The sequence below is a fragment of the Bufo bufo genome, chromosome 1, assembly GCF_905171765.1.
Source record: "Bufo bufo chromosome 1, aBufBuf1.1, whole genome shotgun sequence".
Taxonomy (NCBI): domain Eukaryota; kingdom Metazoa; phylum Chordata; class Amphibia; order Anura; family Bufonidae; genus Bufo; species Bufo bufo.
In genome coordinates, this window is record NC_053389.1 from 453,872,115 (window position 1) to 453,886,819 (window position 14,705).

A 14,705-nucleotide genomic window follows, 5' to 3' on the forward strand; every position below is an offset into this window, starting at 1 on the left:
CTTTAGGTGTCTCAGTCTTGAGACCCCAAAAACGAGCAGAACAATGAGGCAGTGGTGCTTGTTGGAGTGATTCCCATATAATTGTGGCTGGTAGTGCAGCTCAGCCTATTCAGATGAATACAGATGATGGTTTCAGCATAAAACAACTGACTGGACACAACTGATGTATGTGAGCCCTGCCTAACAGGTCATGTCAGACATTGCTTCTCTTGAGATATTCTAAAATCATGTAGAAAATTATTTAACAATTAATTACCTAATCAGAGTAATAAAATAATAATAAAAGTTTACTATGGCATGTCTGAAAATCTATATAAATGCATGTTACATATTGTAACCTCTTAGGCTTCTTTCACACTAGCGGCACGGACCTTCGGCAGGCTGTTCCGTTGGGTGAACAGCCTGTCGGATCCGTCCTGCCTCTAGTGACCGTGTGCCCCCGAGCTGTCGCTCCGTCCCCATGACTATAATTGGGACGGGCGTGGAGTTCCGGCGGAGGCACGGCAGTGCACGGCGAGAGACTGCCGGAATAAAACTATGACATGTCCGACATTTATTCCGGCAGCCTCAAGCTGTGCGCTGCCGTGCCTCCGCTGGAACTCTGCCCCGCCCCCATTATAGTCAATGGGGACGGAGCAGCAGTCCGGGGGCACACGTTCACTAGTGGCAGGACGGATCTGACAAGCTTTTCACCCGACGGAACAGTGCGCCAGAGGTCCGTGCCGCTAGTGTGAAAGTAACCTTATATTACTTTTTGAATCACTTTTACCAATGCAGCACCTCTACATAAATATGTTCATATTTGAATATGTGAATATTTTCTTCTTCTCAGCCTTTTTTCTTTTTGTACTTTTTCTCCTTTCAACAGAACCACCTCGTCCTGTAATGAAACCGGTGCCTATTTATGATTCCAGTGGGAGTGTTATGGCTACCTCCACCACAATTACCATTAAAATGCCAGTATGCTACTTCAGTGATGTCAACGGGCCAATTAAAAAAATTCAGATTCTTGTCTCAGAAATTGGAGGTAAGAAAGTATTCTTCAACAAACTCTTTGTTTTCAAAATATATTTCATGCAGACAAAATCCTGACATTGATTTTGTTTCGACCATAAAAAGAAAGTTTGTACTTGCAAATTTTGCAGAGTGTTTTTCTTCCCTGCCTTTCAGAAATTTGGCAGATGTTGGATATTTGGAACTCATAAACTCCAGATGTCACCAGCTGCTGGCTTACAATGGCAGATGTAAAGAATGAAATGCAACAATGTGAAATGTACAGGGTGCCAATACTAAAACTACTTTGTCAAATTTCCAAATTTCCAAAATGTGGCTCAAATTTATTCAAACACATTTTTTACTCTGCACGTGCATCTATTTATCTGCCATGCTGTACAGGTGTACTCTTTTATTGTTTTTTTGTAGTCCACCAGTGCAGACTGTATAGAGTCTTGGCCATGGATAGATGTAAAATAAATGATCCTATTGTTAAATGAGTTAAATGAGTAATTTTAAGAAGAACTCCCACAAACATTTTTATTGTCTGACCTGTTAGAAACGTATATGATGTAATCTGTAGTAAAGGTAATATTTTTACCAGTGACTGTATTTGTGAGTTATAACCTCCCTTTTATTCCTCAGCTGTATCATGTGACCAGCACTTTGATTTCCAACTGACACAGGACAAGAAGTCAGTTACTTCTCTATTTATTCCTATGAGACTGACATTGAGGCTCCCATAGGAATACATAGAGAAACTGGCCTCCTGTCCACACATAAGATGCTATGTTATTTGGAAAGGTCAGAGTGCTGGTCACTTGACACATCTGAGGATCAGAAGGAAGGGGATAACTCACAAATACAGTCACTGGTAAAAAGATTACCTCCATTACAGTTTATATCATGCCCCTTTCTAATTGGTCAGGGAATACAATATTTTTATGGGAGTGCTTCTTTAATGATACAGAGGGGATCATTTAGTTTCACTTGGCAGTCTTAGTAAAAGGTGCACGTCTCTGGCATAAATTATAGTAAATTTGTTGTGTCATGGCAGCCCTGCTCCCTTCCATAAAACTCCCCTCGCTTTTTAAAATAGTGGCAAGAGCATTGGAAAGCACAAAAAGTCACAAAATGTCCTTTGTACCAACTTTTTACACCAAAAACCTGGCATAAAGCTTTGATACACGACCCCAATTTGTCTATCCTGTCCGCCAGCAATTCTTTAGCTCTTCTTTCTCCATCATCCGAATCAAAGTGGGCATCAGTATCTCTGCAGACACAGAGTTCCTGGAGTGCGGCATTTCAGTGTAGTACAGAAACATATTTTCTGCTCTGCACTGATGAGGGGTACTCGCCTCAAAACAGCTGTCTGCAGATGAGGTGCTGGCTTATTTAATATCCAAGTCATGTCTCAATGCTTATTTTAAGAGCTGAACATTGACTTATAGGATAGCTGCCTTACATCTGGTGGCATTAGAAGCAGAGCTTGTTAAAAGCTCATTTGCATCCCTTCCCTCCCAGAATTCCAGAGGAGCATGTATGGCCTATAAGTCTCCTCACACTGATTAAGGTGCTCTCTCCATAAGGGGAGTTAGTTCTCCCCTGTACAGAAACATATACATGTTACATACATATACATATTATCCATATGAAGACATGGAAAAATAACATCCAAAGCCTAAAGAATTATTATTTATTGACCAAATATAAAAACATATTGAAATTACAAAATTTAGATTGTGTGCTCCACTCGCAACAGCAAGCAATGATAAGAATTTAAATGTGAGGCACAATATGTCAGCACTATATAAGTAAGCAAAATAGATAAAAAATTACAAGGCTTATTACAGCAGTTGCCTGCTTAGAACAATCAGTCTGGTTATTGTAAGTTCTAAAGTTGGAAGTTAGAACCTATTTCTTTGCCACGGAATGAAACATACAACTCCACTCAATCGGCATAGAGCCCTCAAGGTGGGATATCCCATTCTGACATAGGGATACATACAAAGGACTTTCCTAAAGTGAAACATCCTCTGAGAGTGGTGTCACATGCAATTAAGTTTGAAAAAGCCACAGTTTTTGACAGTTTAAAAAAAAAAAAAGCTATGCCTAAAAGAACCCTGAAAGGTGTCTAATCTCTTTTTACTGTGACATTAAATGGGGGCTGCCATTTTTAGTTAGAGGATCATTATCCATTTAGTGACAGGAAGTCCAGAAAAATGCCTTCATGATAACCTTTTTTTTATATCACATTATCTCCACTTTGGAAAACCTCCAGAGAAACATGTGTATATATGCGAATAACATCTGCCATTTTACATGAGCCTACACCAGCAGGCAATGAGACACCTTCACTCTCCATCATTGCCCTCCCATTACATGAATTTTCATCGAGCAATGAACACAGCTGTATGGGGAGAAACTATTGTAGCTATGATCATATGACCTCATACAGTTTCATTGTTTGTCAGCAACACATGCCTGTTATCTATTGACAAATGAGGAATCTTGGTACCACATGAAAGATGCGATCAACTGACATAGTGTTTGCTCGTTTGTCAGGTGATCGGCAGCACATTTACTAGGGCCAATTTTTTAGAAAGACCCAATCATGCTAAAAATCACTCTGGATACTTGGCCCAGGACTTGGCCCATGTAAAAGGGCCCTAAGCCATTATGTTTAATATTCTATTAAGATGGTTTGACTAAAACATCATGTTTCCCGCTGGAAGCATATTTTCTATGATTTCTGATCTTCCTCAAATTTGAATTTCCTTACACAAAGCAATTTGTTCACATCAAAAGTTATATTTCTGAGTCTTGTTTTGATATGAGGGATCTACATGTCCACTTAGGTGAACTTCCCCTTAAACCTTAATGCACCACTCTCCTTGTTATTTGCATTGCAGAATATTAGCTGGGATTATCATTCCTGCAAATCAACAAGAGGCATATTCTGATATTTCTGACTTTAGGTACTACTGTACTCTTCTGGATAAATAATTTGAATAGGTTCAAGGCAATCTATGCGCTGTCACTTTTTTCTCAAATACTAACAAATACTAACCGCAAAATAACAGCATTTTCTCAAACATAACAAATGTTTTGATTTGTTTGATCTTGTAAGAGAAAGAGTGGCATGCTCAGATGCTATTACAGCCTCAGTCAGAAGTTGCAGATGGCAAATTCTCTTGGTTCTCTCTAACAGTGTGCTGTATGCTATTCAGTGTAACTAAATTTCCTTATAGATCCTGGTAATTTTCTGCTTCACAATAATTTTGAAATTACCCTGTAATGTCCCTCTGATGACCTGGTATTTCTTATCATGACTATTATCAAGTTTGAAGGCACACTGGAGTCCTGACCTTTCTAGTGCCAAAGTGATTGAAACACTATTTGTTTTAATGCAAGTCTTGAGGGATTGGATTAAGTTTCTACTCAATCCTGTAATCCTATTTCCTAACCAAACTGGTCTATCTGTCCTCAAACCCCAATGACCTTGTGCTTTGTGCCACATGCGTTTTATATATATATATATATATATATATATATATATATATATAGTAGCATGCAAAAGTTTGGGCACCCCTGGTTGAAATTACTGCTACTGTGAACAGCTAAGCAAGTTGAAGATGAAATGATCTCCAGATGACACATTTACTTTGTATTTTAGACAAAAACCATTTTTAATTTTCATCTTTTACATTTTCAAAATTACAAAAAAGGAAAAGGGCGAGAAGCATAAATTGGGGCAGCCTGCATGGTTAGTACCTAGTAGTACCCCCTTGACAAGTATCACAGCTTGTAAGCACTTTTTGTAGCCAGCCAAGAGTCTTATAATTCTTGTTTGAGGGATTTTCACCCATTCTTCCTCTCAAATGTCTTCCAATTCTGTGAGATTCATGGGCCGGCTTGCATGCACTTCTCTTTTGAGGTTTATCCACAGACTTTCAATGATGTTCAGATTGGGAAACTGTGAGGGCCATGGTAAAACCTTCAACCTGCACCTTTTGAGGTAATCTATTGTGGATTTTGAGGTATGTTTATGATCATTATCCATTTTTAGAAGCCATCCTCTTTTCAATTTTAGCTTTTTTACAGTTGGGGGTTATGTTTGCTTCCAGAATTTGCTGGAATGTCATTGAATCTATTCTTCCCTCTACCTATGAAATATTCCCCATGCCATTGGCTGCAACAAAACCCAAAACTATGATTGACCTACCCCATGCTTAATGGTTGGAGAGGTGCCTTTGTCATGAAATTCTTCATTGTGACCAAATATCTATTTTAACCTTATCAGTCCACAGGACTTGTTTCCAAAATGTATCAGTCTTGTTTAGATGCTCTTTTGCAAACTTCTGACATGGAATTTTGTGGTGAGGATGCAGGAGGAGGCCATATTTGTATAGGTGTCACAGAACAGTAGAACACTGTAACCTGTAACACAACACTAGAGTCTGCATAATTTTCCTGAAGGTCTTTTGCAGTCAAGTGGGGGTTCTGATTTGCCTTTCTACAGATCCTACAAGCAGCTATCTCTGAATTGCCATTTCTTAATTACATTTTGAACTGAGCAAATGGCAAAACACTTTGCTTTCTTCTCAAATCTTTGTCTTCTGTGTGAACCTCAACTATTTTAATTTTTAGAGTGTTAGGCAGCTGTTTAGAAGAACTCATGGCTGCTTTTTTTGGGACAAGGATAGAGGTGTCCTAGTATCTATAAAGCTTTGCAATTTGCATCACCTTCCCTAATTTCTAACAGGCTATTTAAGGTCTAAGACCTTGTTCAAAGTTATCTGAGTGCTCAAATCTCCTTTGGCTCCCATACATTTGCAAGGTACTCCTTTCCTGTTTTCACTCTAAAATGTTCAGCATTGTAGAAAAGAGGAAATGAGATGGCTGCCTATGAGCATTTCCAACTCCATTGTATTATATGGCAGCTGAGCATTTCATAGCTTCCATAAATTACAATATAGTGAGATGCATACCTACATGGCCACCCCTTCGCCTCATTCCCTCCTGTCTGGATAGCCAACTCTATCAGACATTTATGGTATATCCCATAGATAAGCTATTAATGCCTCATATGGGAATATTCCTTTAAAGGAGCAATCTGCATAAAACTGATCCACTCTGTTGTAGCTAGGGACACAGGGATTCAAAGAGCACCAAAGAGAGAATACAAGCCATGATTGGCACTAGGCATAACCTGTGATAGTTTTGAGTCAATTGCAAATGTAATGTGTGACGATCTAATTGAGTCACTACAGGGGGGGGGGGGCTCTGTTTGGTCGTAGTGATGGTCTGATTGAGAAGGTTAAAGGGAGCCTCTCACCTTGTTTGTGCTTATTAAACTAAATATAGTGCCAGGTAGTGTTATCAGAGACATTTAACTTGTTACCTTTCTTACTGTAATCCATTACTTGAATTAGCAGAAAAAGTAGTTTGAGCACATATGCTTGGAGTGCCAAGGGCATCCTTCTCCCCTTGGTGCACCCTTTTTTCTTCCCTCTGCTCACTAAGCCCAGTGATAGGTCCTGGCTTCTTAAAACTGAGTCACATGCATGAGTCACAATCTCATTTCTGCCCCGGAGAAAAGTGCATGCTCCAAAATTCTGGTACATGTCTTCATTATTATTATTTTTTTTAAATGAAGTAGTGATTTACCATAAGAAAGGTCATGATTTAAAGGTCTCTGCTAGCACTAGCTGGCACTGTGCTTAGCTTAATCAGCAAAACAATTTAGCAGGCTCCCTTTAAGCATAGAGTAACATGGAGTGACTTAAAAGAATGAAATCTAGAAAACCATCCATATCCAAGTATTTACAAAACAATACAGAGACTATTCACATATAGATTGTTAATATGTGATAAAAAAAATTATGGAAGTGGCCTCTTGAGTTGCTTAGAATTGTACCTTGATGATTGGTTGGCATACAGAAGGCACTATATATATATATATATATATATATATATATATATATATATATATAGATAGAGAGAGAGAGCCCTTATGAATGAAGCTTGAATTTGGAACCGTTTTAATATGTCATTGTGGAATAACTAACTTTAATTAGCAGAATCTCAGCCATTAGTTGCTACACAATACTACTACTACTACTACTACTACTACTACTACTAATAATAATAAAAACAACAATAATAATAATAATAATAATAATAATAATATTGGACCCTATATCAAAATCTGTAAATAACCTCTACCATTAAGTTCCACTTACAATACTGGTGTCTTCTCATGTGGAAAAGGAGATTTTGGGCTCCTCAGGCACCTAGGCCTGGGTGTGACTGCACCCCTATAGCTACACCCTCTTTACAGGACTGTGGAAAACTCAGATAATCTCTCAGGCATCTGTTAGCATACTATAGACACTGCTTGCCACTTAGTGAATGTTGGTATTTTTCCATAAGAAGATACCACAGAGAAGGAAAAGTAGTAATAATTTAATCAGTATATGTAGACATATCATGTACCAGTGCTTGTGCTGGTACATGCCATAATCCCCTAGCAATTAAGAAAAGGGCATAAAACTACTAATCTCTATAAACTTCTATAAACTTAAACTTAACCTTTGCACTACTACAGAGGTATACAGGTCATGGCTTTGAGACAAACAGAAATTGAGAACTTAAGTCTCTGGAGAGTCTTTTTCTAAAAAAGGCTATAAAGAGGAACCTCAAACATTTGTGATTAATGTGCTATTTTTTTTATTAACATTTCAGTATCTCCTTTATGTATTCTTAAATGGCATGTTCACATTTCTTATCATTAATAATATATATATATATATATATATATATATATATACAATTTATTTTTTGTCATTAACCCCTTCAAGACCAAGCTAGTTTTTACCTTCAGGACCAGGCCATTTTTAGCAAATCTGACATGTGTCACTTTATGTGGTAATAACTTTAAAACGCTTTTACTTATCCAGGCCATTCTGAGATTGTTTTCTAGTCATATATTGTAATTCATGACATTGGTAAAATTGAGTCCAAAAATGTCATTTTTATTTATTAAAAAATAAACCAAATTTACGAAAAATTTGCAAATTTCCAAATGTCAATTTCTCTACTTTTATAATAGACAGTAATACCTCCAAAAATTGTTATTACTTTACATTCCCCATATGTTTACTTCATGTTTGGATCATTTTGTAAATGCCATTTTATTTTTTGGGGACGTTAGAAGGCTTAGAAGTTTAGAAGCAAATCTTGAAATCTTTCAGAAAATTTCCGAAACCCACTTTTTAAGGACCAGTTCAGGTCGGAAGTCACTTTGTGAGGCTTACAGTATAGAAACCACCCAAAATTACCCCACTTTAGAAACTAAACCCCTCAAGGTATTCAAAACTGATTTTACAGAGTTTGTTAACCCTTTAGGTGTTCCACAAGAATTAAAGGAAAATGCAGATGAAATTTAAGAATTTAACTTTTTTGGCAGATTTTCCATTTTAATCAATTTATTCCAGTAACAAAGCAAGTGTTAACAGCCCAAAAAAAACCTCAATATTTATCTGTCACAAAGACCGTAATATCTTTCACAATGACTGTGATCAGTGTGCTGTCTTCCTGGCGCTAGAGTTCGACACATCGCGGATCGGGTTGACAGATTACTGGGAGGGGCTGGAGAAGATCCAGCGATCATGGTCCATATCGGAACCAATGACAAAGTTAGAGGTAGGTGGAGAGTTCTTAAAAATGATTTCAGGGATTTAGGTCAAAAGCTTAGGAGAAGGACCTCAAAGGTAGTATTTTACGAAATACTGCCTGTACCACGGACAACACAAGAAAGGCAGTGGGAGATTAGGGAGATTAACAAGTGGCTCAAGAACTGGTGTAGGAAGGCTACAGGCTCTAATGTAGGGACGGGCTGCACCTCAATGGGGAAGGGACAGCTGTGTTGGGGAGAAAGATGGCTAGAAGGTTTGAGGAGTGTTTAAACTAGGGACTGGGGGGGAGGGAAATTACATTATAGGAGGGGAAGATAGTGCAGATAGAGCCCGGGGGCAAGGTAGTCGGACTGGGGGAGGAATGGAAGGAGGGAATAGAACAGTTCAGAAGGAAAAGTGTAGGGTAAAAAATATACATAAACCTCTCAAATGTATGTATACTAATGCCAGAAGCCTGACTAATAAAACTGGGGAACTGGAATTAGTGATGTGTGAGGAGGACTATAACATAGTGGGAATAACTGAGAAATGGCTGGATGATAGCTATGACTGGGCAGTTAATGTACAAAGGAACAAAAAGAAACCAATGTGGATAAATAGAACTGTTAAGAAAGCAATAAATGACAAAAAGAAAGCATATAAATCACTAAAACAGGAGGGTAGCACGGAAGCACTGAAAAACTATAAGGAAAAAAATAGAACATGTAAAAAACTAATAAAAGCGGACAAACTAGAGACCGAGAGATTAAATGCCAAAGAGGGTAAAACTAACCCTAAAATGTTCTTCAATTATATACAGTCAGGTCCATAAATATTGGGACATAGACACAATTCTAACATTTTTGGCTCTATATACCACCACAATGGATTTGAAGTGAAACAAACAAGATGTGCTTTAACTGTAGACTGTCAGCTTTAATTTGAGGGTATTTACATCCAAATCAGGTGAACGGTGTAGGAATTACAACAGTTTGCATATGTGCCTCCCACTTGTTAAGGGACCAAAAGTAATGGGACAGAATAATAATCATAAATCAAACTTTCACTTTTTAATATTTGGTTGCAAATCCTTTGCAGTCAATTACAGCCTAAAGTCTGGAACGCATAGACATCGCCAGACGCTGGGTTTCATCCCTGGTGATGCTCTGCCAGGCCTCTACTGCAACTGTCTTCTGTTCCTGCTTGTTCTTGTGGCATTTTCCCTTCAATTTTGTCTTCAGCAAGTGAAATGCATGCTCAATCAGATTCAGGTCAGGTGATTGACTTGGCCATTGCATAACATTCCACTTCTTTCCCTTAAAAACCTCTTTGGTTGCTTTTGCAGTATGCTTTGGGTTATTGTCCATCTGCACTGTGAAGCGCCGTCCAATGAGTTCTGAAGCATTTGGCTGAATATGAGCAGATAATATTGCCTGAATCACTTCTTTTGTCAGCAGTCACATCATCAATAAATATAAGAGAACCAGTTCCATTGGCAGCCATGCATGCCCACGCCATGACACTACCACCACCATGCTTTACTGATGTGGTATGCTTAGGATCATGAGCAGTTCCTTTCCTTCTTCATACTCTTCTCTTCAAATCACTCTGGTACAAGTTGATCTTGGTCTCATCTGTCCATAGGATGTTGTTCCAGAACTGTGAAGGCTTTTTTAGATGTCGTTTGGCAAACTCTAATCTGGCCTTCCTGTTTTTGAGGCTCACCAATGGTTTACATCTTGTGGTGAACCCTCTGTATTCACTCTGGTGAAGTCTTCTCTTGATTGTTGACTTTGACACACATACACCTACCTGCTGGAGAGTGTTCTTGATCTGGCCAACTGTTGTGAAGGGTGTTTTCTTCACCAGAGAAAGAATTATTCGGTCATCCACCACAGTTGTTTTCCGTGGTCTTCCGGGTCTTTTGGTGTTGCTGAGCTCACCGGTGCGTTCCTTCTTTTTAAGAATGTTCCAAACAGTTGTTTTGGCCATGCCTAATGTTTTTGCTATATCTCTGATGGGTTTGTTTCGTTTTTTCAGCCTAATGATAGCTTATTTCACTGATAGTGACAGCTCTTTGGATGTCATCTTGAGAGTTGACTGAAACAGATTCCAAATGCAAATAGCACACTTGAAATGAACTCTGGACCTTTTATCTGCTCATTGTAATTGGGATAATGAGGGAATAACACACACCTGGCCATGGAACAGCTGAGAAGCCAATTGTCCCATTACTTTTGGTCCCTCAACAAGTGGGAGGCACATATGCAAACTGTTGTAATTCCTACACCGTTCACCTGATTTGGATGTAAATACCCTAAAATGAAAGCTGACAGTCTGCAGTTAAAGCACATCTTGTTCATTTCATTTCAAACCCATTGTGTTGGTGTATAGAGCCAAAAATGGTAGAATTGTGTCAATGTCCCAATATTTATGGACCTGACTGTAAATGTTAAAAAGTATAAATCTGAAGGTGTCGGCCCTTTAAAGAGTAATGAGGGGGGAGTCGCAGAGAGCGACGAGGAGAAAGAAAAGCTGTTAAATATTTTTTTCTCCAATGTATTTACTGAGGAAAATAAACTGTCAGATGAAATGCTGAATGTAAAAATAAATTCCCCATTAAAAGTGTCCTGTCTGACCCAGGAAGAAGTACAACAGCAACTTAAAAAGATTAAAATAGACAAATCGCCAGGGCCGGATGGCATACACCCCTGTATCCTAAGGGAATTAATTAATGTCATAGCCAAACCCTTATTTCTGATATTTGCAGACTCTATACTGACAGGAAATGTCCCACAGGATTGGTGCATAGCAAATGTGGTGCCAATATTCAAAAAAGGTCCAAAAACAGAGCCTGGAAACTATAGGCCAGTAAGTTTAACATCTGTTGTGGGTAAACTGTTTGAAGGTTTTCTGAGAGATACCATCTTAGAGGATCTCAACGGAAATAAGCAAATAACGCCATATCAGCATGGCTTCATGAGGGAGGTAAGTTCTAGACTTGACAGCGGCGATTCAATGGATGTCGTATATCTGGAATTCTCCAAAGCATTTGACACTTTATCACATAAATGGTTAGTATATAAAATGAGAATGCTCGGACTGGGAGAAAACGTCTTTATGTGGGTAAGTAACTGGCTGAGTGATAGAAAACAGACGGCGGTTATTAACGGTACACACTCAGATTGGGTCACTATCACTAGTGGGGTACTTCAGGGGTCAGTATTGGGCCCTATTCTCTTCAATATACGTATTTATTAATGATCTTGTAGAAGGCTTGCATAGTAAAATATCTATTTTCGCAGATGACACTAAACTGTGTAAAGTAATTAACACTGAAGAGGACAGTATACTACTACAGAGGGATCTGGATAGATTGGCGGCTTGGGCAGATAAGTGGCAGATGAGGTTTAACACTGACAAATGTAAAGTTGTGCACATGGGAAGGAATAATGCAAGTCACCCGTACATACTAAATGGTAAAACACTCGGTAACACTGACATGGAAAAGGATCTAGGAATTTTAATAAACAGCAAACTAAGCTGCAAAAACCAGTGTCAGGCAGCTGCTGCCAAGGCCAATAAGATAATGGGTTGCATCAAAAGGGGCATAGATGCCCGTGATGAGAACATAGTCCTACCACTTTGTAAATCATTAGTCAGACCACACATGGAGTACTGTGTACAGTTCTGGGCTCCTGTGAACAAGGCAGACATAGCAGAGCTGGAGAGGGTCCAGAGGAGGGCAACTAAAGTAATAACTGGAATGGGGCAACTACAGTACCCTGAAAGATTATCAACTTTAGGGTTATTCATTTTAGAAAAAAGACGACTGAGGGGAGATCTAATTACTATGTATAAATATATCAGGGGTCAGTACAGAGATCTATCCCATCATCTATTTATCCCCAGAACTGTAATTGTGACGAGGGGACATCCTCTGCGTCTGGAGGAAAGAAGGTTTGTACACAAACAGAGAAGAGGATTCTTTACGGTAAGAACAGTGAGACTACGGAACTCTCTGCCTGAGGAGGTGGTAATGGTGAGTACAATAAAGGAATTCAAAAGGGCCCGGATGTATTTCTGGAGTTTAATAATATTACAGGCTATAGCTACTAGAGAGGGGTCGTTGATCCAGGGAGTTATTTTGATTGTCTGATTGGAGTCGGGAAGGAATTTTTGATTCCCCTAAAATGGGGAAAATTGGCTTCTACCTCACAGTTTTTTTTATTGCCTTCCTCTGGATCAACTTTCAGGATGACAGGTCGAACTGTATGGACAAATGTCTTTTTTAAGCCTTATGTACTATGTTACTATGTCAACAGCCAAAAAAACTCAATATTTATTACCCTGATTCTGTAGATTACAGAAACACCCCATTTGTGATCGTAAACTGCTGTACGGGGACACGGCAGGGCACAGAAGGAAAGGAATTCCATATGGTTTTTGGAGGGCCATGTCACATTTGAAGACCCCCTGATGCACCCCTAGATTATAAACTCCAAAAAATAACCCCATTTTGGAAACTACGGGATAAGGTGGCAGTTTTGTTGCTACTATTTTAGGGTACATAGGTTTTGGCACCATTTTTATTTTTTGTTATTTACAATGTTCATCTTACAGGTTAGATCATGTGGTATTTTTATTGAGCAGGTTGTTACGGACGCAACAATACTAAATATGGCTACTTTTTTTGGTTGTTTGTTTCAGTTTTACATAATAAAGCATTTTTGAAAAAAAGATTTTTTAGTGTCTCCATATTCTGAAAGCCATAGTTTTATTTTTATTTTTGGGCGACTGTCTTTATTTTTGGTCTCATTTTTAGCGGGATGAGATGTTGGTTTTATTGGTACAATTTTGGAGTCTGTATGACTTTTATACACCGTTTTTATTTAATTTTTTTTACGGTGTTCACCTGAGGGGTTAGGTCATGTGATATTTTTATACAGCAGGTTATTACGGATGCGGCGATACCTAATATGTATACTTTTTTTATTTATTAAAGTTTTACACAATAACAGCATTTAAAAAAAAAAATCATGTTTTAGCGTCTCTTTTTTGCGGGATGAGATGATGGTTTGTTTGGCATGATTTTGGTGTGCGTATAACTTTTTTGATCGCTTGGTATTACACTTTTTGTGATGTAAGGTGACAAAAATGGCTTTTTGACACCGTTTAAATATTTTTTTTTTTTACGGTGTTCAGCTGAGGGGTTAAATCATGTGATATTTTTATAGAGCAGGTCATTATGGACGTGGCAATACCTGATATGTCTACTTTTTTTATTTATTAAAGTTTTATACACTAATATTTTTGAAGGCAAAAAAAATCATGTTTTAGTGTCTCCATAGTCTGAGAGCCATAGTTTTTTTTTTTTTTTTTGGGTGATTGTTTTAGGTAGGGGCTCATTTTTGTGGGATGAGGTGACAGTTAGATTGGTACCATTTTGGGAGGCATACGCCTTTTTGATGTTGCACTTTTAGTGATGTAAGGTGACAAAAAAAGTTTTTTTAGCACAGTTTTTATTTAAAAATTTTTTTGTGTTCACCTGAGGGGGTTAGGTCATGTGATATTATTATAGAGCCGGTCTATACGGACGCGGCCATATGTAATATGTCCACTTGTCTTTTTTCCCTATTTTTTTTTTAAAAAAATTACTTTATTTTTTACTTGAAATTTTTTTTTTTTTATTATTAATAAAACACTTTTTTCACTTTATTTTACTTTTTATATTTGTCCCACTGTGGGTCTTCATCTTTTCAGGGTTTGATCCCTGTTTCAATTCAGTACAATACATTCTGTATTGTACTAAATTGAACTGTCAGCGTGAGACACTAACAGTTGCCTAGGAGACCCAGCGCTCAGGCTGGATCTCCTGGGCTTCCATAGGCTGGCAGCTCTGATGCCTGTGCATCGGAGCTGCGATGGCAACCATCGGCCCCCTACCAGCGCAGTGCGGGTAGGGGGGATGGAGTCAGAAGGAGACCCCTCTCTCTGTATACCCCGCATGTGCCATGGTCTGCGCTGACCGCC

The 14,705-nt window shown here is 38.5% G+C and overlaps 1 protein-coding gene across 3 annotated transcripts in view; it reads left to right on the plus strand.

The window, feature by feature from the left end:
- PTPRQ (protein tyrosine phosphatase receptor type Q) overlaps nucleotides 1-14,705 on the plus strand; it is a 538,157-nt gene that overhangs the window by 416,440 nt on the left and 107,012 nt on the right. For all 3 annotated transcript variants that reach the window (XM_040408443.1, XM_040408453.1, XM_040408462.1), the window contains exon 50: nucleotides 869-1,027. In XM_040408443.1, the coding sequence (XP_040264377.1) occupies nucleotides 869-1,027 (159 nt within the window). The remainder of the gene's footprint in view (nucleotides 1-868; nucleotides 1,028-14,705) is intronic.